Consider the following 25,548-nt stretch of genomic DNA (forward strand, 5'->3'; position numbering starts at 1 on the left):
ACAAAACCAGCCTGAAACAAAATGACACCCATTAAAATCATGGTTCTGGTTTTTAGAGGTATTGACTATCAAAGCCTGTATTTAACTTCAGGTAGAATTGTGTTCAACATGCCTGAAAATTGGGCCCTAAATTAAAGATAAGTGTTTTTGCCTGGGCAACATCCCTTTAAGTACCACCCACCAATTATGTAGCAATAGTTCTCCCCATAGGAAAATCTTCTTTTGGATTATTTTGAGATAAAAGTACAGGCCAATGTCAGCCCTCTCACAATCTTCATGCTAATGCAAGTAAGGGAATGAAGGATTTATTTGGAATCTTCTAATTGACCTCTGTGGAATTGGGCCTGGACCCATTAAAACATTTATGAAAAGCAGTTATAGAGCATGAGTAGTACCCAATCTCAAACATTAATGTCTAGGTAATATTAAAAGTAATTTCTTTAAAAATAGCAGGGAGGGGAGGAGTAGGAGCCAGGCAGCATTAGGAACTAAATTCTTCCAACAGTCTGCTGGTCTTTTTTATCATTATTTCTTAAGCAGCTGCAGAGACAGAAGCTACTGTTTTTCCTTGGGCTTCTCATTCCCCAGCACTGGTCCAAGTGTGATTATCCTCATTGTCTCCTCCCTCCTGCCTTATCCTGATTTTTAGACTAACATGCCAACACATCCCAGGTCCATCATCTCTGATGGGCTCAGCCTTGGTCCAGCCCTGGGGGGACTCCCTAGCTCCAACCTCACCACCACACAGACCCACCAGATGCCTGCATGGAAATCACCAAACCAAAAGCTAGCCCAGTTAGCAAAGAGAAATGCCCAGTTATAAATAAAAAAGTGAAGTTTTTATTTATAGAACATACCACATATGGTATAACAATATCACACCATACTATAGCATAAATATATAACATACCATACCATACCCTACATAGATTGGGAGGAAACATCTGTGACACCCCTTGTACATTTTTGAAGTTCCCAGAACACATTTCTCCCATGGTCTACTGCAATTTATCTGAGCACATGAATGCTGTGTTGTGTCTCTTCAAAGGTGGAAGAGCCAGGTAGTCACCTTAGAACTATAAAAAACTTTTTCCATGGAAGTATGTAAGACAAGATATTAAGGAAATGAAAAATGAAGCATTTGGATTTGAGAATTTTGTTTCAAGGTCTCACGATAGGAATGGTCTCAACTCTTCAGGTCCTTGTGTTTTATTTATTTCAAGTCTCTGCTTGTACCATGTATCATAGAGACCAATACAATCTGCTTCTCAGATCAGTCACATTTTAAGCAAACACAACTGCTTTATTTTCTTGTTTATTTTTCAGCCAAAGAAAGATATTTTCTGGGGGTGCATATTTCTAGTAAAGAAAAAAGCAACCTCCACTCAAAAATACCTGACAAACATTTTTCAGGTAGGTCTGCTTTTTAGTTTTGGGGTTTTTTTAAGGTCTGTTACTAGTAAGGAATCCTTGATGTAGTCAGCAAGACTTTTCTTCTGCCTAGAAGACCTATTGATATACAGCCAAACACTGGACTCTTAATCTATTTTATGAGCCCTAAACACTACTACTCTTTGCATAGCAGAAATTTAAAAATTTGGAAACTCCATTTTTTTCTCCTTATGTGGCTTTTCTAAACCTGAAGTTTTACTTTTCATGAATATTTTTAACCAGCAGAAACCTTTTTAGGCTTTTTTTTTCTTACATCTACTCATTGTCAAGGAAGAAAGAAGCAATCCTGTGAATCAGATCCCATGTGCATAATCACACAACTGTAAGAACTAATCGCATCCATAAAAAGCATTTGGTTCAAATATTGCTGCATAGGGAATGCTTAGCCTTAAAAATTATGCTGTTTGGACTAGAAACTTTGAATACATCTCCTGAGTGATCTATCTGCACTAGCACTTTATTTTTTTTTTTTTTTTTTTTTTTTTTTTTTTAACACAAATCAGGGGACTTGAGCAACCTGACAATGTCTATAAGAATCCTGCTTCACCCTTGGTAATTCTTGCTTCTTTTTTAAGTTTCTGTTATATTAAGATGCACATTGAGACAAATGATTTTTAAAGAAAGTTCAGATCTCGATTGGCAACTAGGTAGTTCAGAACAGTAATATCAACCCAATAAACTTCATATTTGCTACCCCATGTAGAGCTGTCACCCTGGTATTGCTGCTTGGCCTGGGATTTCCATTTTCATGACACTGCTTTGCTTTTACAGCACAGTTTTGCCACTGTTTCCAGGCACTGAGCCATGACCAAGCCTGGGGACTCAACATGCAGGTAGAGGAGTGGTGGCAGAGAGGGTGGTGGCCAGGGATGAGGAGTGTTGGGCATGTGGAGATGCTGGGGACACAGGGGACAATAGGTGGTGGCAACAAAGAGAGCACCAGGGTTGTAGGGAACAGCACAGGGTGGTGAGAACATGGGGTGGTGTGGGACACCAGGCTGTGAGGTTTCTAAGGACACCTAGAATGTTGTCTTTTGAGGATTCCACCTGGCACCCAGCTGCCAACAGCACCAGAGACCTGGCAGGTGAGTGAGAAAGCTGCCTGTGCCTGTTGTGTCCACAGAAAGGGTTTAGGTATGGCCTGGGTTATCCCATCTGGAATGTTTCCCTTTGAGGAGAAGAAGGGTGTTAATAATTTGCTTTTCCTGATCTGGCTGTAGTTTGACAGAGGTAACAGTGGGAAAGATGGGGATGCAGGGGACAGCATGCAGTGGGGATAGAGAGAGGGCACAGGGTGACAGGGACAAAACGATTGGGTGGTGAGGGTATGGGGAACACCAGGGAGATAGGGAAACATGGAGTGGTGAGAATGCAGGGATGATGGGGACAGCAGCAACAGGGCAGTGTGGGACACCAGGCTGTGGTGTATCCAAGGACAACTGGAATGTTGTTTTTTGAGCATTCCACCTGGCACCCAGCTGCCAACAGCAGCTGGAGACCCATCAGGTAAGTGAGCAAGGTGCCTGTCACTATGCTGTGCACAGAAAGGCATCTAGAGGATGCCCAGGTTATCACATCTGGACTGTTCCCCTTGAGAAAAAGCAGGTTATTAATTAAAAATTAATTTTTTCCTGAGTTGTCTATACCTTTGGTGCTTGACCACTGGGGGTAACCCTCTAAGGGAAGAGAGGACTCCTGGACATCACAGATGTCATCTCGACTCTTAATGGCATGGGGACTAACAAGGGAGTAGATTTTAATTTTCTTCACCCCACCCAAATTTACAGTCCAACCTCAGCACTTCATAGAGACTGCATTGGGTTTCTTCCAATCATCTCCTCTCCTGCCTACTTAAAATACCTTGTTTCTTTCTGTTACCTAAAACCAGCCTCTTCACATCTGTCTTCTCCATTCATGAAGCTCATCTGGAAACATGGAGCTTTTTTGGCAGTGGTCTCAGACCCTCTTCAGTCTCTCTAAAGCCATTTTTTTTCCCTTTCACATTACTCTTTTAAGTTTAAACCAAATCAGCCTTGCAGATTTACGTGGCAAAGGGCCCTCTCCTTTTTAATTCCCTTTTGCTTCCATTTTACATCTTCCTTCAGATCCCATTTCATTCTGACTACAGCATTATTTTTTGGTTGTGGGTTTTTTTTTGAGGAAAAAGGCTTAATTATTGTTTATCTTGATCTCCCTGGATCCTATCTCCAAATAACTGCATCATCAACAACTCCCTAAGCAGACATTAGAAAAACACACACAAGAGACACTATGAATACTCCAACCACAGGGAAAGCTTCAGTCAGAGCTTGAACACCCTTAGACACCAGAGATCCCAGCTGTGAGGACCCAGGAAACTTGGTTTCATTAGTTCTACCCATCATCCCAATACCTGATTCATACTCTTATCATCTTCCTTTATTTCTCTCCTCCCTCTGCAGATCTTCAGTGCTTCTCCCCTCTTTTTGGATCCCTAGGCATTTAAATTTTATTTCTCCCCCCCTTTTGTTGCTTTAAGCCCTGCTGCACTTCCCCCCCCCCCCCCAGTTGTTTTGCTCTGTTCAGCACTTCTGTGCAGCAGATCAGCAAGTGAGGACAGGATGCAGTGATTCACTCATGGAGGTTTCACTTTGAATAGCTAAAGTAGGGAAATTCAGATAAGTTGCACCTGGGGAAGCAAATATGCAGAGGAAGCAGTAGGGCTGGAGCTACTGAAAAAAAAAATTAAAAAAAAAAAGGCAGCTTGGCTAGAATGTAAATTTATTCATTTATCTGCAAAATAACACTTTTTTTTTTTTTTTTTTTTTAGCAGTTTGCCACACATTTGTTCTGTCTTGTGATTTTACACCTTAGTTACATGACTAATTGTGCTGATTTAGCTTTGTGGTTTTATTCCCTTGTCTCTGTCTGGACAAGGAATTCTTTAGTCTCTGGTACCCAAGAAGGCAGCTTGGCACTGGGATGGGGCTGTTTTCTATGAGGTTTATGCAATTTTCTCCTCTATTCTGAAAGGTTTGTTGATCCCTTGCAGTGCTTCAAGCCTGTTTCAGCACTTCTCTTTTTATTGAGTACATCAGTGAAGCTCAGGTCCTGATGAGCATGAATATTTTCTCCTCTGGTCCAGGGTGGGAAGAAACCTCTGCTTGTACTCAGTGGTCTACGTTGTGCTGGGCTGGCTCAGTTCCATTTCAGACTTAGAGAAGGAAAAAAAAAAAAAAAAAAAAAAGGCAGGAACCCTGAAAGTGAGAATATGATCTACCTGGGTCATGTGGATGGGTCTCCTATTTGTCTCTGAGTGGGATTTATTTCTGTGTCTCCTTCCATATCCCATTTTACCACAGGGGATACTTTTCTCTGTTTGATCTGTTTAAAAACATCTTTTGCAATAAACATGTACAAGTGTAAGAGGAACTTGATCTCCAGTGGCACCATTTAATTTTACTGTAATAATAGCAATAAATGTACTAAGCACAAACAATGTGCTAGGTGTACATATTTAATACATTAAACTGGATTTTGAAATTAGTTCTCCATGAATGGACACCTATTATTTTTCAGATCAGAAGTGCAATTCAGGTGGTACTTTGCAAGATGATAGAATACCTGCCATACTCATACTGGTATAAAATAGAGAGGGAACATTAGATTTCCACTCCAGGCCTGTGAAAATAATTTTTTTTTTTCAAATATTTGGGTTTTATTTCATTACGTTTCCTTGTCTTCATTTAATTTAATATCATGTTCCAAATCTATTTATCCAAATGCGTCTGTTTTATACTGGGGGAAATACAATCTGAAAAGCAAATGTAACTTTTTTCCAGTAAGGTTGAAAGAATGGAAGGCAACTAATTTTAACATATTGCCACTTAATGTCATCTTGTTTGCTGATAAAATACATGGTCAAGCGTTTTCAGTAATCACTTCTTGAAACAAAACAGAGCTTTCCTGGGCTAATGAATGGAGATGCATTTATCTATTTATAGGATGTTCATCATCCTAATTCCTTTGGGTTTCACAAATATTAGTAAGTTGATGCAGGACTGAAGTGAAGTCTTATTAGCTCCATGAGATACAGCAATCACATGGTCTGCCCACACTTACCAGAAAGATGTATGTGAAATATAAATAGAATGAAAAAAAACCAAAAAAAAGTTGCTCCTATTCCAGTTCCTAACCAATAAAAACCTCCCCTTGTCATGCAGTATTGCTAACCTTAAACAATAAATATCCTCAGGCAGTAAAGCAGGAACAAACTAGATAAAAATGGTATTTTTTAAATAAATGCATTCTTTGATTTCTTTCCTTCTATTTCCGGAACCTTCATATCATGCTTGAGTTACATTTTCAAGCTTTTTCCTGCAACCAGGTGGGCTTGAGAAATTATTTTAAAGTAACACTGAGAGTGTCATCTAATTGCACACATTCTAGAAGCTGAGCTGTAAGCAGCCTGCTAAATAAGATGCTGTCTGTTGTATTTCAAGGTGGCCATGCTGCTCATCCTGGACTTGCACTGTTTTCAGGAATTACAATACCATAATGCATTACATTAAAACCAATAAATTTTGTTAGATACGTTCTCTTTGTGGTGCCTTAAAAGGTCATCAGTTATATATGGACAAATCTGTGGTATTGCCAGAATATCCCTACCTAAGCTTGCAAAATTATTTAGGGAATATAGATGAAATACTGTGTTAAACACAGTTAAATAGTATTTCAATTTGACCACAGGCAAACTTTCACAGGCAACTTCTAGATACAGGTAGAAGTGAGTCCTTAAATTGGGTTTGCATTGGTTTCTGGGTTTTTACCCCAACTGATTGAAATGCTAAGTCAGGCCAGCAAGGAGGAAAACTCCACATATCATTGCTGTTTTGAAGGAATATGCAGAAAAAAATAAAAAAAATATAAAATGTTTTGCTGCATTCCACATTAACTCATTATAAATAGAAGCCCCAGCTCTGTAACTGCTTATTTGCATGTTTAATGTTATGCAACTCTGCAAGACTACTTGCTCCTCTAAATGTATAAGATCCAGCATGTGTGTGTTTGCAGGACCATGACCACAAGAAATACCAGCTCAATGTACTAACTACCAGTTGAAAAACAAAATACAAATCAACACTTTTTGTGCCCATTGAAATTCAAACATTGAAAAATAGCTTAAGTATGGTATTTCCGAATGTAAATTTTAGAAGCAGTCTGAAATTTTAGGCTCCTGTTAGCTCTTTAGTCCCTCTGTAACGAGGCTATTACAGAGCATCACTCAGATTGATGTTGAAAATAATGCAGCTGCAAGAGCAGCTGCAGAAAGAATTCAGAGAAGCCAAGATACAAAGCAGGCCCTGCTCAAAGCCTCTGCCTTTAGCTTTCTGTTGTGGTTTTTTTGGGTTTTTTTTGTTTTTTTTTTTTGTCCTATTTATTTATTAGCTTAATTCCAGAATCCTCTGAAATGGTGCCTTGCTGAGAATAACTGAGGGTTAAAGCTTTAATGCCTTCCCTTAGCCTCACAAATGAAAAAGCTGGGAATTTCTGTCTTCTGCAAACCAGAGTCACTCTCAGAGCAGCAAATGCTGGTTTTACCAAATGAACAGCTCAGGATTGGTCAACAATAAGACAGTAACAGTCAAGAGGAAAGCACAACATCAAAAAGAAGGGAAAACACTTCCCAGTTTGGTATACTCCAGAGTATCTTCTTGGGTTTGGCCTTAGAAACTCACTTATGGCTCTGGGCAGGAGCTGATGAACTTGTGAGCTGCCACCTCAAAATGTAAAAGGCACAAGACCAGCTCCCACCTTTATGATTCCTTTTTCTTGGCATACAGAGGGTGGCAGGAATGAATTGCAGCAGTGTTGGGCCCTGCAAAGTCCCAGCCTGTGCTAATCCCAAAGGGATTTGCCACCATCCTCACCCCATTTCCATACCCTAAGCCTGGGGAAGATAACTGACAATTTGCTTCTTCTTGATTCTTTCATGGACAGTTTGATAGTAGGTAAAAATTATTTTCAATAATTTTAAAACAAAGCTTTACACTTAAAAGCAGCATGAATAAGTCACATCACTCAATCTCTTATAGCCACCTTGTAAGACATTCAGGAGAAAGTTCCCAGGGAAATTTCCAATAATACAAGGAAGCAAAACACCATCACATTCACCTCCCAAATTTGAATATTTGGTAGCCTGTTTAATCAATAGATTGGGTTACTGGCCAAAAATGACCTGTACTCAGGGCACAAAACCAACTGGAAGCCCCTGCTCCTCTTTAAATAAAAATTTCTGAGTAAAGAGAACACTTCAGAAAATCTCTACTAATGGCAAATGTTTGGATTCCAGGAGCAGCCACGCCAAACAGTGTAAGTAACTAACTCCTGGAAAAATCAACCAGATGAAAAAGGAATATATAGTTATATTTCAACTTATGTAACATGCTCAGCCACATTATTACAAGTTAATATTCAGGTTGCAATATGTTACATCCATTGGAGCTCTGCAAGATTTTCTCAGGAAGGTCATAAAGTAAAACATTAGAGTATTAGAACTTAAAGGTTACAAAAGCATGAGTTACAGAATCAGCATAAGTCTGTGACAGTGCTGGCTCCATTCCCAGTTCAGTTTATAGGAAATAAAAGCAAAAAACAAGATAAAATTTAATAAAATGAACAAAAACATGTTAGAATCCACTGCTAGATGAGGAGTTTCTTGGTTTTGCAGCATCTCACAGCCATCACTTGGATTTTCCCTTGGTTGTCCCCTCTTACAGACTTGGGTCACTGCATGTAAATGTGTCAAAGACCACTTGCACATCCTGAGTGGGAAATTTGTACCTAGAAAACTTGTCTCATGGAACTTTCTGTTCATCAACAGAAGGAAAAAATATTCCCTACTGTTCTTTTAACACTTCAAGGGTAATACTCATATTGACAAAAATAATGCAGCAGAAGTAATAAACATTCCCAGATACTGAAATAATTGCACAAAAAGCAATTTCTTCACTGAAAAATGAAGACAAGGAGCCAAAAGAAATTAAAATCAGAAGCTGTACTAAGAAACTTAAAGCTGTCAAAGAACTGCTTTGAATGTTAATCTGAGCTATTTCAGCCAGTCCTTTTTCACAACCTTTTCTTTCCTGATAACTTTTATATTGCAGCTCTTTTGCCTGAACAAAGTTGCTGAATTGAAGCTCTGCCTGTCAGGAGCTCTCATCTGTGTGTGCTTCAGCTCTCAGTTGTGGCTTTGCTTCAGCTGCCACCATTAAATCATTGCATGTCAAATTGCAAAGCAATTAACAGTGAAATGTACAGTTGTGATACACGGGTTAAAAAAACCCTCCAGAAACTCAAAATTTTCTAGGTTTGTAATGATGACTTTGGAAAGTATTAAAATATCTTTTTAATTAATATAATCCTCAAATTACTCTCATGTCCTTCACCTGGTGTCATAGAAGTTTTCCCTTTTTCCTTCCTCCCAGGCTTTTTCTTTTTTTTTTTTAACATAGGAATATTTAAAGTTCATTATTCCACACTGTGAGAAATAAAATAAGCTAATGAATAATTGCTAGAGCAGCCAGTAAAATCAGGAGGTGGACAGATAAACTACCCAGATGCTTTGTCAGGTATTCTAACCCCTGAATTTTGCCTCATTCTGTCTAGTACTATTGCAGAAATACTGTACCTGAGATTAAATCCTTTGGAGATAAACCACGAATATAAGGTAACAGTACTGCTGGAGTCTAGAGGAGGGGACAATGACAGCTGCCACCACTGGGCTCTGAATCAGGAGCCAAGGAGGGACCGAGGCACAGCCCTGGCTCACTCATTTAATACCTCTGCTCACCATCTCTGCCTCCCAGTGGGACTCATAATATTTAATTACTTATCTAATGGGAAATTCAGCCTCACCCTGTGAGTTATTGAGCTTCCTCAAATTCTCTTCTGCTGTAGAAGGAAGCACTTCACAGGACTGGCCCTGCCATGAAAATTAATTAGTTTGTGCCTGAACAGGGCTTTCAACATACAGATCACTCTGGATGACAAAGTAGGATTAGATAACAAAACAAGTTATTCAATTGAATTATGGAGCCATAAGAAAATTATTGTCTCTTATTTTTAATCAAGCAGACTCCAAGCCAGATTAGTCCCTGCTGATGATGCCTTGGGTAGTTCACCAGGTCTTATTGCCATCCCAAAATTGTTCCCTCTTTATTCTCCTGGGCACCCTGGTGTTTTCACTGCTGTATATATCTCTCCTCAGGAAAGCCAGCCTGAGATTTCAGGTTAGCCCTTCCCTGCAGTGAACAGGAGTTGTTAAGATAGCTTGTGGCAAGTAAATGTTGGTTTGGAAACTAACCTCTTCACCTTGTTGGGTCTGGGTTTTTTATAAACATCCTGTTTAACCATCACTCACTGCAGGGATACCCAAGTCTAGAAACAGCTCTGAAAGTTTAAAAGAATTAGGAACCAGTAATTCTGCATTTCTTTTCATGGAAAAAATCTCAGGTTATCCATGTGCATATTATTTCATATCCATGAATGTTTCAGTGCCTACCATCAGTGCCTCTCTGTTAACCTTCATAACCCAAGCAGAAGAATTTCAATCCTGCCTTTAGGGGTCACTTGAGAAGAAGCTCCAAAACAAATTGTACTTTTGGGGTCACAAAACCTTGGTAGCAAACTTGGCAGAAGAGAACTGGTTTGTTTGCTGATGTACAGAGGTGTTTTGTTTGCTTGGTGTTTGCAAATATCAGTTTCTGATCACAGGGACATGTTTATGGTCAAAAGGATCACCAGCTTCCATCTTTCCAAACTTGCTAAAATGTTTGGGACAGATCAGTGTTAATTTATACTAATGAAAGATCTGAAGTAGTTCTTGAAGATTTCCCACTTTTCACTTAGGCCACGGTCTCCAGGGACCCCTGCTCAAGAGCAGCCTTATTACCACAAGTTCAGGGTCCTGCCAGCATCCTCTGTCTGTTTCTTTCCCTCTCTATTGTATTTACACTTTTGCTTCCATTTATTGCTCTTACATTGAAAATCAGATACAACAGTCATAAAGAACACCACCACCAAAGAAATAAAAGCCATAATAAAAGATTAGGAAAAAGAATTCCAGTTAATGATACCTATCTAGAGAGACTCCCCCTATGTGTAAGTGGATCAATATAGGACATTCAGAAGGAAGATGGCCTCTTGGTCCACTGAAGTTAATTTTTGCATCTTGATACAATGGCCTTTTTAATACTTCTAGTTTCTCAGAGCTCTGATTACTGATTGCTGCTGCTTCTCCCTGTTCCTCACTTCAGCTGACTTTGATTTGGGAAGTTATTTGTGTTATTACTAGAATATTAGATTTTTTTGCTGTGTGTCCTATAAAACCGGTCACTTGCAAAGCTCTAGCACTGATCTGCCAAGTTTCTGCACACCCCAGCCTCACCCTAGTAACATGATTGGTGTAACTGAAATGATTACAACCAAAACTGTCTTTGTTCAAAAGGCCCTTGGAACTGCAGCTAACATTTAACAAATAAAACATGACAAGAAGCAGGAGTGGGGTTTTGCATTTGGTGAACAGAATCATCAACAGGTAGCTCTCATCTGCCACATCTCTTTTTGATTAACATGAGTTACAGAGCAGAACTGAGGGGACAGCAAGGGGACATCCCTCCTGGGGTGATGTCCAGCAGTTAGAGTTGGTTTTGATCATGGTAACCTGCTTGCTTGGTATCCATAGAGCAAGAAAAGGATCTCTATCCTCAGCCACATCTCTCTTGCTACATATTTGATCTTGGTGTCAGGCACCTTCTTTGCCCTTGATGGCTGTTCTGTTCTGTGTACCACACAATAGGTACTGGAAGTCATTATAGGTCTGCTAATGTCTCCTGCAGGTTTGGGTTTTCCTTCAGCCAAGTCCAATAGGAATGTGATTATTTTTTGAAGTGCAAGAGAACTCTTTGTACTCTCATTGAATTCCTGCCTCATCCTGGAGGCAGGGCTGCCCAGAGCAGCTCTGAGATGCAGACCTCTTAATAGCATGTTGGCAGATCTAATCAAGCCCCCAGCAGAGGCTGTGGCAGCCCTCCTAAACCAAACTCTGCCCCTCTGCACTCGCTCTTTAGAACTACTCAGCTCCCACCATTTCAAAGCAATCTTTTCAGAAAATCAATAGTTCTTCATCTCCTTCAGAACGAGAGCAAGTAGGACACTTGGACATTCGCTTTGTAATCTCTTCAAAAATTGCTTTCTTGTCTTCCCAACAGAATTAGGAAATATTGCAGTACCACCAAAAAAAAAACCACAAAAAAAAAACAACACAAGCTTTTTCAGCACATCATCTCAGTTGCAGGACCAATCCTTTTCATTTAGATTACCCTAACCTCACTGCTCTCTTTGTACCTTAGGCACACACATACATCTTGTTCCTCACACAGAGAAATTATTTGTTCTCACAACCCCATTTCTCAGGAGCTTGCTGTAAAAAACTTCACCATTCAAAAATTTGCGTTTTGTCTCCCTCTTCCCTCTCGGTGTTCCTGGAGCTATGAAAATGAAGCATTCTGCTCCCACAGGCCTGAGCTGCTGAATCCATTTGAGGAAGGCTTCCAGGCTTCCCCTCTCAGCCAGACACAGTGCTGACCTTTTTTCTCCTGATTGACACCGTGGGGCTTTGTGCTAATGGGATGAGATCACCCCACAGAGCTGAGACACTTTCCCTTCTGCCTCTTTGTCTCTCAGGATTTTTCTCCCACACTTCCAGAGGAAGTATTTCACTAGGAGGGAGTCAAAAGGAGACAGTTACTCAGTGCCTACAAAACATCTGCATCCTCATTTTGTCTCTCAATTTTTCCCTTCCTCACATGAGTTACACCAAGCCCATACCCTGAGCCCTCATTAGGTACTGGATCTTCCTTTTCCTTCTTCCAGGTTGTGATCACTGATGCTTCTTTTCTGTATTCTGCTGGAGAGATTCTGGTTCCTTCCTGGTTTTTGATTTAAACTTGTAGTTGTTGGCCTACTATGCTTTTAGAGCTTTAATTCTATTAAAAGAATTTGTATCCTTGTGTATCTCTATAGCAATAAATATTTAACCAAGGTGCCTGGGTTTGTGTTAACTTATTAGCAGTAACTTATGCTGTAATAACCAATAATATAAAATTTTAAAATAATACCCTAAAAAATACATGGAGGGGAAGAAGCCCCAAAGAAATGGAAAATATTAAGGACTTTGTTTTAGCTGTCTTGCAGATTGGTTCATCTATTTCAGTGAGTACTATAACATTCTAAAAGGCTGCCTTAAAGCTTAAAAAATTACCTTAGTGCTGATTATAGGTTGGCAGCCGTGTGCCAAAGCCTGCAGTCTTTACTAACAAATAAATTTATTTCTTTGCAAATAAATACATATGATGGGCTTTCAATGGAGAAAACACCAGTTCTGCCTATCCTCCTCTATTTCTCCCCCCTCCCTTGGCTGACATAGCTCCTGGCATCCATTTCCAGGCTGCCTCAGTGCCTAATGAAATGGATTCACTCAACCCCCAGGTACTTTTGTGAATCTATTTCCCCTAAGCTGTGTCACTTTGCACACAAATGCAGTAGAAGGGCAGTACTGACCAGCTTGGAGAAGCAGCCTTTTAAAATCACTCAAGCAAGCTCTCAAAACCCATGGCTGTCTATACCCTGACTGCAAGAAACACAAATGGGACAGATAGGGCAGATTAAATTTAGAGGGAAGGAGGGAAAAGATACAAGAGGGAAAGGCAGCAGACCCACAGGTTGGTGGGAATTTATCTAATTTCCTTTTTTTGCTCAGTTAATGACTGTTTCATAACAGACTCCTAGATTCTTGGACACATGGCAGAGATTTCCTTTTCCTTTTCTTTTCTGCATTTCAGCACTGCTCAAGAAGGCAATGACAATCACATTATTGCCATACCTTGTGAAAATGTCTCTCAATTATTTTAATTGCATTCCCCATTTCTTTTTGCACATTATCCTTGTAGTCACAGGGAGTATTTTAACCAGGATTTGTTTCCTACATTCTGTGTCTGTCATACTTACCCTCAGCTTTCATTAACTTCCATAAGCTATTGCAAGCAATAGAAAGAACTGGAGTTGTGTTACTTTGAACAACAATAATCCTAAGCTTCATGTTTTTGCATAAGACAGCAGAGTGAACTACCTATGTGAGAGCTGTGAACAGTAATTATTAAAGCAGTTTAATATTTTTCTTATGTCTATAGCCTAATGAGATTAGTGATTCTTTGTATTCTGCACCACATAAACAATTAATGTGTTTCAGCCTCCAAAAGCAATTAGGAGACTTTGGTTAAACCCCTGCAAACTACCCTGAAAAAATGCAATTATTCTTGCCAGATTTCATCCCTGAGCTTTATTATTAATTTATATTATTATTATTGTTGTTGTTGTTATTACTAGGTTAAATACAGTGAGTAAAAATAGTGTTTAGAGTGGAAGTGCTGACAAAACCTTTACTGCAGCAACGTGGACAATGCAGCTGTAATAATGGCAAATGTGCCCTTATCACAGCAAGAAAAATGTAAGGAGTTCTGATTTTGCACTGAATAAGCCATTACTTATGTCTATCACAAAGAAATAAGAGGACTGAGGAAAAAAAAAAAAAAAAAGATACATTAAGGGTTTTTTTCCCCAAAAAGAAAACTAAAAATAAAAAAGATCAGATGTGACTCAGGCTTTCAAACAATAAAAATAGCAAGATGAGAGAAGTAGGTTGCTTCATTGCCTAAAGAAATGGCTAGAATCTTAAAAAGTCTGAAACCTGATTGTGAGAGACTCACTTTATGGGCTGCTAAGAAGGTGCTGACCTTCGTCATCAATAGATTGTCTGAGCCTTTGTGGGATTCAACAGTAAAGGAAGTGCTTAAAAAGTCATCCAGCTGAAGGATGGGCTGGAAAAATCACCAGTTCAGATCTCAGCACAGCTGCTGGCACTGCACATGCTCATTCAGAAAGTCTGGAAATCTAACACAGGTAAATCTTGCTTCATTTTTAAGTGATAAAACTGGAGCACCCTCACCTTAGAGCTGGATCAGGATCTCTGGAATTCAATATAAAGGAAATTATTGTAGAGGAGGGCAGCTAATGACCTACCTGTTGGGCTTTGGATGTGTTTTGTTGTAGCACTGTATTTCTCTGGCTGTACTAGAGGACATTGAAGGAGCAAGGCAACACTTGTACAAGTACCAGTGGTGTCGTTTCCTTACACTTGCTCCAGAGTTTTGGATGCACTTTTGCCTGTGACAACATTTGCACCGAAATGAACTGTAGCAGATGAGTGCCCTGTGATTTCTAATGGCCTCCTGGGAGAAAAAGACTCTTAGAGATGGAAGAGTTCAGTTCCTATAACTTTCTGGAAAAGTCCCATCCCTGTCTAAGTACTACACCAATGTGGCAGCTGACATTATATATAGCTTCTAGCAGGGTGACTTAACCATGGGGGGGGGGGGATGAGGCTGACACAAGCATAGGGCTGCTGGTACACAAGTGGGCTCACTGAAAGACAGATGGGATGTCTTTACACAAAACGTGTGTTGCCAATGCTGTCTCACTCTGGCTGAAAAATGTTATCTAGAAACAGTGCAGCATTGAACACTGACAGCAGAGAGCACAAAATACAGATGGGCTGCTAATGACTGTTGCTTCTGGGACAGCAGGTGAAGTACAGCCAGACCATCCTGAAAGATGCAGCTTGGAACTTCTGCTACAGAGGAAGTGAAAATAAAGCAAAACTGTGACACCCCTACTAGTTCTAACCAGGGTAGGGAAAATTACTTCTGTCTCCACCTCCAATGCCTAATTAGTCTGAGTTTTAGCAAGGTGTTTATGGGAGATGTTCAGCATCAGAGCACGAGTCCACTTTGGCTCTCAGGAACATACTTCAGAGAAAGAAACATAACTCTTGAGTCTCCTTTCAGCTTCCTAGCTGCTGTACTATGCCCCTAGACCTCCAGACCATGCAAGGGTATGATCCAGGATGCCAAGAGCAGAGATATAGCAAGCTGGACCACACTAGCTGTTCTTCACCAGAAGCCATATTCTGCCAATGAGTAGCTAGGATGCTGTAACAGATTTATTGTTCAGAGATGCTGAAAGCTTTTACTGAAATTGGGAAATAGACCTTTTTCTAAAATGCAGCCCCACAGAATTTGTATCCCAAAGAACTGGTGGTGCCAATGTAATGATTTGGTTTCAAAGCTGCTTAATCCCCTCCAAGAACCACTGGAAGAAATTCCTCTCTCATGTCACTCCACTTTAATCAATACTGAATGTAGCCCAGTGGTTCTGCCTTGTTATATGCAAATTCAGGAAGATAGCATTGCAGTCTTTGGAGTTTAGAAAGGTTATGCTTCAGAACTGTAAGGGCAAAAGCTTTTCAGGTTGAAATCAAAGTTTAAATTCTAAAAGAAAAAGGGCTCATCAAAGAACTGGGAAAGAACTGAACAACTAGGTGCCAGCTAAAGTGCCAGGGTGATTTATCAGCAGGTTCCTTTCTAATCTGATGTGAGATAATAGGAGAAGGTGTTGCAAGTAGAACCAAACTAGATGCAGAATAAAAAGCATCAGTAATCAGGTTCCTAAGATCATGCACATAAGGAAGTTTACATTATAGTAGGCAGGCCACTCTTCCCAAGAAGGTTTCCTTAGATATATTGGTAAATCAACGGACAAAATTAAAAAATTTTAAGATAGATGATCATTTGGTTTTGCCTTTTGCATTTCCATCTTTTTCATATCAGCCTCTCCATTTGAATAAATGTGCTTTCCTTACTGATGGATTCAACAAAATATTGAGCTGGCAGTGCCATGGGCAGAGATCTCTTGGCAAAGATTAAACCTCAAATATGCAGAAAGCTGAACTTGCTTATGACTGATCAGGAAAAGCATTCCTGAGAGCTCCAAATTTAGAGTAGTTTCCTTCTGACTAAAGCACTAAATTGTCTGTCTATATTCCCCTGCATAGTGATTCATTAGAAGCATTTTACAGTAATCGCTTCCAAAATAAAAACCAGAGATTTTAACCAAAGTCTCAGGAAAATACTTAACTGACAAAGATAATGATTTTCTAAAAGCTTTTCCCTGGAAGTGTTTTTTTATTGAGGCAGTGATTAAAGTGAGCCTGCTTGAGTTATAATGTGCTTCCAATGCACAACCAACAAAGTCATGTTAATCAGCTTGAATACCTGAACACACAATAGCAGCAGTATAAATCCACTTCACACAGCAAAGTTCATTTCAGGTGCTGGTCCACTGGAAAAATGGCCCTAAGTGATTAAAGACTTAATGGTCTGTATTTCACAGTTTACGCTCTGCTTTTTTTTGTTTCATGGTAAATTATTTTACACTTCTTAAGTCAGTCTCCCAGCAAACACTCAGGTCCAGTCAAATTCCCATTCATGCTGATATCAACCTCCCATCAGATAGAGATCTGCCTTTGAGAGCTTTCTGGTGAGGAGAAGAGTCCATTAATTTTTCCTGAGGGTTCCCCAGTATTCTGTGGCTGGTCAGAGGAAGATTCCTGCAAACAGGTATCTGATGTAGACACATTTTCTATAGGACCTCCCACCCACCAGGATGGGAAAATCATGTCTTGCCCCTCCAGAACAGGGTACAGTCCTACTCACTGTGGCCACATGGAGGTCCATGGCAAGTCCCCCATCACAGTTATGTTTGGCATGACATGGCACCAAGATTATTATCAGGCTCATCCTCTCAGCTGGCCCTGGGGCTGGCTGGAGTATCTCTGCTTCACTGCAGAGTGAAGATAAATCATAATTTCCTAAATTACTGGTGCCGAAGCCAGCAGCTTCCAAAAAAACATAGCTTCCAATCTTTAGGCTGTGCTGTGGTTTGTTTTAAAAAGGGATTGAATGTCTTACAAACAGGTAAAATTGCTGCCAGATGCAAGTACATTAGCCTTTTCCAGCTGCTTTACTGCTGCCATTCAAAATAGCTTGCTATAAATATGATTCCTTTGAGCTCTATTCTGACAAGTGCGGAGCACTATCTGGGAAGGGCCAGTGGTTTTCCATCCTCATTGAACTCAGTAGGAGTTGTGATTGCTCAGCACAAAGCTGAAAAAAAGAGTGCTGAAATTACCTTAAATCACACAATTATCCCCTCACCTCTCACTCCTTCTCTTGCAGCCATGGAAGGAGGAATAAGTTTCTCCACAGGCAGTTCTGCTACAGTTTTCAGCCTGCAGGTTGTGAACAAATGTCAAAATCCCCAGGTTCCCTGCTTTGGGGCTGGTGATGGTGCTGGACACAATCTGGCTTTGCCAGGGGAGAGGGAAAAGCCATGACAAAGATTTGAAACCTTATTTACTTTAAAATTCACTATAAGCTTCTCATATGTCCTAAAATGCCTTTGACTCTTCTCTTGGCCACTTTCTATGTGTTCCTGCTCACTGCATAGTGCCCACTGTCACAACAGTGAAGGTTCACTGTGCCACAGCATCCAGGACACGTTCTGGCAGCTTTTAGGAGTGCAGCAGTGGAGGCTAAAAGGCCCCCCCTAAAACTCAACAAGTTTGTTTCAAACCTCTTTCTGGCAGAACAGAATGCATTTATTCCCTGTCTTTCCTTTGTAAAATCTGTACCTGTAGTTAAGCCCATTAAGCTGGTGCTAAACGTATGGAGGTCTGTTGAACAATACCACGAGGTTCAAGGGTGAGTGCTGCTGCTTAACAAACCATCCTGAAAGATGCTCATCATTAAAGCTATTTACAATTAAACTTTTCATAATTGACGGGAAAAACCGAGAAGAAAATTACCCATGCCATCCACCTTTTCACTCTGAAGTCAGCAGAGGCGGATGAAAAGGAACATTTCCTTTGAATCTGAGCACAATTAGGAGTTTACAAAGCAGATCAAGTCACCTTTCCTATTGCACGAGGACGGGTGTTGAGAGGAGGCTCATGAACTTGATTCTGCACCTTCTTGTACAAGTTTGAACCCACCAGCAGTTCCCTGAACTGAGAATTAGGATGTTAACTACTGAGGGAGTGTTGCTGCTTTATTCCAGCACTCATGTCCTTTACAGATAGTTCAGTAAGAAATGGCTTTGCATCCTTTCTGGGTAGGAATTTGGCTCAAATGCAGCTGAAGCTGGGACCCACCTGCAGCTTGTGCCCCTCTGGGATACATCCACTCTGCCTGATTTTTTAAAACCTCTCCCTGACCTGAGTCACTGTGCTTACCAGCTCTAAAAAAATCAGGACACAGTGATTTTTTGGCACCCTGTAGCTACATGCAACACATGTCAGTCAGTCACATGGGTTGGGTTGGTTTTCTTCTGATTAAAAGCCAGATTTTATCTTCTCATTGCAAATATAACAAATGAATACAGATGCACTACAAACAAACACCTGTTATCAAGAGCTATCAAAAAAATACTTAAGATGCCTTAACATTTCACACAGAAGACAAAATAATGACAGTGAGTCTGACAATCTATGTATTAACTAATGAAGAATTTTGCCTCTTAATAGTTCTTACAATATGCTTAGTGGATAAAGCATTAGGATGACTTTTTTTGACTCTGCAACATTTGAGTATTCTCAACTCTTCTACATCTTCTCCTAGGACTCTTTCTTTGCACAAGTAACAGCATCAGAAAGCAACAGTGACTTCCAGGATTCTCCTAAGCATGGATGGCAAGAATGGAACCTCTCAGCAAATGAACAGAAGTAGTCAGTCAGCTTCAACAGCAAACAAACAGAATGATATCCCAGATGCACAAATAACCAAGGTGGTCAAAATCCACCTTGTGGGTGGAGAAGAAGAAAATATAACGGATAAAATAAAAATAGCAGAGAAAAAGAAGGAAAAACCAAGTGATGCTGAAGACAGTGCCAGCTGTAAACAGAAATCAGAAAACAATATAAAACTAGGTGCAAAAAAACCCAAAATAAAGTTAAATATTGGGAACCAGTCCCTCCCAACACCTCTCTCTCATATTTCTCTGAAAACCATAATGGACATAGAAACGGAGTTTGTCTACACTGATGAAGAAGACATTCCCTTTGAGTTTGCTGATCCTGTGGAGCCCACAAGCACACAGGGAGGAAGCTCTGGTTGGGAAGAAGGAAATTCTTTGAGCACAGCTGATGACTTTGCTTTGCCTCAGGTGGACAGAGAGCTTCAGAGGACCCTCCAGGCAGCCAGCACTTACTACAGGCAGAACAACCATGCAGCAGCAGTGGAGCAGCTCTCAGCAGCACAAGAGGTATGGGTTTCAAGTATTCCCATCACCATAACAGAGTAAATGAAAGGCTGTCATTGGTTAAATAATATCAAAGTGAACAAGGAGCATAAATCTGGGATGTGTGTGGTTTAGCCAAAATCCTGAGATGCAATTTCATGAGAAATCTGAAAATTAAGAGCAAGAAATAAAACGCAGAAGGAGATGGACGTGAGACTGAACAACAAAATCTAAGGTTATTTTGGAATTTTTCCTAAGTCTTCAATGGTATGTATATCCCAGCTTTATCAGTGACTTCCCTCTGGAAGTGTTCAAGGCCAGGCTGGATGGGGCTTTGAGCAACCTGGCCTAGGGGGAGGTGTCCCTGCCCATGCAGGGAGGTTGGAACTGGATGAGCTTTCAAGTTCTTTCCAACCCAAACACTCTATGATTCCACGAATTCTCAGTAATCAGAGGAATTCCCACTCTACCCCAGCTATCCATCCACTACTGGAAAAAATACTTAGTTTTTTGATTAAAGAAAGGGTCTGTTCTGGTCTCTTTTTTCCTGTACAGTTTTTCCATCATGTGCTGTTTCCCTTTTTGCTCTTAAAGTTAGAAGATGGCCACTGGATATCTGTAGAAATCTTTTTTTTTCTGTGCATGAGGAAGGAGAGAGGTCCACTGGTGAACAACTCCCTCTGGGAAAAAAAACCAAAAAAACTGAAAATGCCAGCTTTCTCTTCAGCAGTTTAAAGCTGGGTCTTTTTATGCAAAGACTTCTTGCCTGCCTGAGATACTAAAGAAATAAGATGACCTTGGCTGTGATCTTCATGATTTTCATGACTTTCTGCCTTTAAGTGCTCAAATTTGAGCTGTCTTAAACAGAGGTGTTCTTCAATAAGTAGCTATTTCTGTTTTCAAAAGCAGGGCCCTTTCCAGTTTGAGGCTGAGGTCCCAAAAAGGAGGTAAAGACCTCTGAGGCTTTTGAAAATCTTAGCCAGCCTTAAGTTTTACCAGTATAATATGAGAAGAAAAGAGCAAAAGAGAGGAGTTCCTAGCATGCTGGCAAGGTTACAATTAATTTCACAAAAGGGAAGAGGGAAGAGAAAGGAGGTGTAGGAAACCCCAGCAGGTGGGTCAGGTTACATCCACCAACCTCCTTTTTCCTGGAAGCCAGAGCCAGGAGCATTTACAGTAAAAATGATTCTTCAAAGTTGTATCATTATTCCCAGATTTCTCCAGTGCTGCTAATCTCAGTTAATTATATTGGAAATCCCTTGTATTATGACCACGTAATTCATAATGTCCCAGCAGAAGTCATGGTTCATAATAATCACATAATGGGCAAGGACTTAGACGTAATCAGATTTTAGTTACCCTGTCGTGTTTCCATAATGCTGCTATAAAACGACATAATCACAAAAAAGCACCAGTTATTTAAACATTTTTATCAGATGGATGTGCAGTATCTTTTTTGCTCTCTCTCTCTTTTTTTTTTTTTTTTTAAACAATGTAAGATAACAAAAATTGGATTACAATTGCTGGGAACAGACTATGATAAACTGTTTGCTTGTGTGCAGAATGAAATTTAACAGTGGCATCAGCCTCTCAATTTTTGGTAATGTTAAACCTGTTAAATAGGAGCAACTCTGCAGCCAAAGGCTGCTTTCAGAGAGGTAGCATTAGAATGTTCTGAAAACATTATCTCCAAGAGCATAGCTGTCTTATAAACCTTAAAAGATGCCCCATATTCTCACAATTAACCCAGCTGCCAACATTCACTGTGCAGAGGAGGGCTTGACTTTTTCCATGATACATGATGTAAAAAAAACACTCCTAGTAGCTGTAAACAATTTAAAGGCCACTGCCTGCTTCTCAAATAATAAAAAAGTAAAAATAAAAGAGAGAGACATCCCATTTTACAGAAATATTGTTGGTGATTAGAATAGAGGACATGTAAACTGGACTCCCTGGACTCTTTCCAGTCTTTTATCTCCACTCTGACCCCAATCACTTCAGCCACACACTTGACATCCTGAAAAGGGGTCCAGCCACACTTTTTTCAGCACTGTGCTGCCAAACTTAATTCAAAAGCATTTGTAAAGCATTAGAGGTTTGCAGCTGACAAGAAAATAACCTCTTAATGTTTTTCTACTAAATGCATTGCACATTTTATTTTAACACAATAAATGTTTTAGCAATAAGAGAGTAAAATTAGAAAGTGCCATTCTTTCAGGTTTTTGCCCCCCCTGTATTTAGAAATGAGCTTGATGGGGACTAAACCACTCACCTCTTAAGAGGAAAGGAGTATTTGCCTCTCCCTAATAGGAAATGGAAGTTAATAGATACCCAGGTGAAAGAATAAGTACAGATTAAAGAATTCCCTCCTAGGATTGTGGACAGACTGATGGGAAAACCAGAGAATTGTAGGGCTGGGGCTTCTCAGCACCCTCTGAATCCAGCTCTCCTCAGAAGCAAAAACCAGAATATCCCTGAAAGACACTTCTGCACTGTTTCTAAAAATCTCCAGTGAGAGAGACTTCTCATCTCTACCAGCAAGCTGACAAAGTTTTTTCACAATCTTCCATGGTACAAAATAGCCTATAACAATTTTTTGTATCCTTGTTTGTCATGAAAAGCAACTGACCACCCTATTCTGCCTGTACTTGCAACCTCTTTGCATATCTCTCTTCAGTCTCCTCTAAATTAAATAAATTCAGTCTTAGTATTTCCTCCCAGGCCATGTTTTCTAAACTTCAGTATAGTTTCTGTTGCTTTTTGCTCTATCATCTCCAATTTGTCTATTTGTTGAAAGCCAGACCAACTAGAGATGATGCAGCTGTGGTTCTTGTTCCCATTGCTTTTTAAGAAAATTAAGAAAAATTCCTCTGCATTTCATGGGGGTGAAGAGACATGTGGCATGTAACAAGCTCAAAGGTCAGAAAATTCAAATGTTTGGTTCCTGGTGCAAAATGTTTACAAACATTTTTCAGATGTAAGGAAATAAATGCTTTAGTCTAATATTGCAATATTTTAAAGTAGCAACTCTGACCCAGAAAACTGTGTGCATAGCCTTAAATTTCAATGGTAAAGCTGCTGCTACCTTACATATTGCATGTATTATAAATTTCTTGGCTCTTCTTTGAGCCAAAATGTTTTTGCTAGGTCACGTTCTTCAGACATGAGAATCACAGGCAGTTCTGAAAGTGTAGCACTGAAATTATTTGAGTTGAGGGGGAAAAAAAAGGAAAATTATTAGTCAGAAAGGAAACTCAAAATGCTTGTTTAATTTAAAGACTTTTATATGTTGGACAGCACACTGGTGATTACAAGACATCAGGAAGGCAGAGTTATCAGAGAAGAACTGGTGGCTTCTCACTATTTCTGCAGTATTTAGCTACCATTAAATTAATCTGCAGGGACTTAGTGTTAGTCAGCTGCATTAGAGTTGGCTTGGGAGAAAAAAAAAAAAAGATCCCTTGGAGAACTTTCACCATTAGAGTTTAAGGATTAAGTACTTTCTGTTGTTAGTTAGGAAAATAGCTAAAGAAATCGGGGCATTATTCTTCACTCTTCTACCTCCTAGCTCAGTAATATACCAGTAATATGATATATTATATGTGCTACACTGAGAAACACTGTAAGTATCCCTAAATTTTGGCATCCATCTGCTGGAATGGAAGGAAACAGGACCGAACATCTGGACTGGCATATGAAGGATATGAGAAAACATTCTTTAGCTTAAAACCTCCGTGGAAACCATATACACCTATGTATAAAATCTCTAGCCAATTATTAACAGCTAAGCTACAAAATAACAATAAACCTTTATGAGGATGGGAAGATTGTTTCAACCAAATTGCCTAATATCAGAGGGCATAAAAGCCTTCAGAACCACCACCCTGCCTAAAACCTGGACAAATTTAATTTTCAGCCCCTGTTGTTCTGAAAACAATCCTCCCCCATGATTAAAAAATAAAGGGGAAGGCTTCACAAGTGCTGTGCACACAGAGAAGCCCCCAGTATCTTAGCACACAGAATATTCTGCAGACACAAAATGCATCCCCCAGGTGAGGTGAGGGCCTCAAACTGCATGAGATTAATTCACCAGAGTGCTGTTGAGGAGCTGGAATATCTCCATTCTCCACAGCTGGCTATTATGGGCACCATTCCTATGGCAGGGAGATAAACATTAGTGTCTTTTTTTTTTTTTTTTTTTTTGCACACCTTTAGTTTTTAGATTAAATTTCCCTGTGGCTCATTGCCTTGTGATTCACTGCTTGCAGAGGAGGCTTTGTCAAGACCAAGCTTCCTCTTCCAGGCTCCAGTATCTCCAAAAAGCAAAGATTTTGAAAGCACCTGTGGCACTGTTACCTTGTGGACATCATTATATCCCAACAGCAGGGTTCAACCAAGCTTTCCATCAGTTTCATAACATGGCAAGCAAAAAAAAAAAAAAAAAAAAAAAAAAGGAGTGTTTCCTATAGAAATGCCAATGTGAAAAGGAGTTCACATTAAGCAATCTGGTGGAGCCCGTTAGAAAAATACAAGCATTGCTGCAAGGACAGCCCAGGAAACACTGCAGGATTGGGATCCTTGGATGTCCTCCCACTTGTGGCCATGGGATCAGTGCTAGCTCCTACAGAAGGCCTGGAGCACAGCCATATATCTGCCTGCCCCAAAGCTGTCTCCTTTTATAGGGATCTTGAGGTTCAAGGAGCCCCTGATGAATTATAATGTGGAATCCCTTGCTTTATGGAGCTGGGAGACTGGAATTCCTGGTCATTCACTGGAAGGGAAGGGGTAGAGAGTGCAACTTTTTGTAGGTTGTTTTTTTTTAATAGGTTTTTTATAGGGTTTATCCCATTTCCTCACACCAAGAAGAGCTATGTAAGGGCTAAACAGAGTTTACCATCAGCATCCTCAAGGGAGAGTATACAGAAGGCTAAATATTTAACTCTAGCACAGGTTCTCTAGAAGCATCCTGTGAGCACACTAGGTGTTGGATTGAGAACAAAGATAGCAGTCACCAATCCCACAAGGCCTGGGTGAGAGGTGCTGGGTTTTCTGTCTATAAATATTCTTTTAACCTTCAATAACAAAGCAGTTTCCTCAATACAGCATGCTCATTTAACTTGCTTTGGAAAAAAAAAAAAAAAGCCACGATAATCAGCAGGTTTTCTCTCCCTATAGTCCCATCACTATATTTTTAGTCTGCAAAGCCAAGAAATAGATTTTTTTTTCTACTGATACTTTGTGTCTTTTATGGCTGTTAAAGATTTTAGACCAGAAACATGAAGCTTACAAATGGCTCAAATCTGGCTTGTAGGATAGAGTGGGAATCTGTTATAATGATCCATTTGGACACACTCCCATTTTTTGATCACTGAATTTGAATCTATTGCTCCTCTAGACATTTCCAGTATGCCCATCACCATGAAATAAAGCTGAGGAACTGCAGGGCTATTTGTCTATAAGGATGCACACCCCTGTTCTTCTTGCCCAAACTGCTGTTACATATCTGGCTTATAAAGTATTTTTTCCTCAAAGTATTACAGCATGTTGACCATAAAACAACATATTTCACTACCCATGTGTACAAAAGCAAAATCCCTGTTCAGAAAGGCACTTTCAGTGCCAAAGCAGTCAATCTCTAATTAATCCTAATTGGCTCACATGCTCTTATTTACCTGCAGGTGACAAGTGCTCAAAAGCACCAGTGATTTTCACCATACTTTGTAAAAGTTAAGCCAGTATATTAGATTAAAAGTAATAAGCACCTACTACTTGTCATTTACAATCAAAAGACTCAAACAAAACACATGTAAAACACAGGCAGTAAAATAGGAAAGAAAAAAAAAACCAAAAAACAAACAAAAAACC

General features: G+C 39.9%; 1 protein-coding gene across 3 annotated transcripts in view; it reads left to right on the forward strand.

Annotated features, from left to right (window-relative positions):
• Nucleotides 1-2,437: 2,437 nt before the first annotated feature.
• Nucleotides 2,438-25,548, forward strand: part of SPATA16 (spermatogenesis associated 16) — a 92,290-nt gene continuing 69,179 nt past the window's right edge. For 2 of the 3 annotated variants that reach the window (XM_071752647.1, XM_071752650.1), the window contains exons 1-2: nucleotides 2,438-2,537; nucleotides 19,065-19,707. In XM_071752647.1, coding sequence (XP_071608748.1) covers nucleotides 19,129-19,707 — 579 coding nt within the window. In that variant the 5' untranslated portion in view covers nucleotides 2,438-2,537; nucleotides 19,065-19,128. Of the gene's footprint in view, nucleotides 2,538-2,799; nucleotides 2,959-19,064; nucleotides 19,708-25,548 lie in introns of those variants that run through there. The other variant, XM_071752649.1, reaches the window with a different exon arrangement.

The sequence above is a fragment of the Heliangelus exortis genome, chromosome 9, assembly GCF_036169615.1.
Source record: "Heliangelus exortis chromosome 9, bHelExo1.hap1, whole genome shotgun sequence".
In the NCBI taxonomy this organism is placed as follows: domain Eukaryota; kingdom Metazoa; phylum Chordata; class Aves; order Apodiformes; family Trochilidae; genus Heliangelus; species Heliangelus exortis.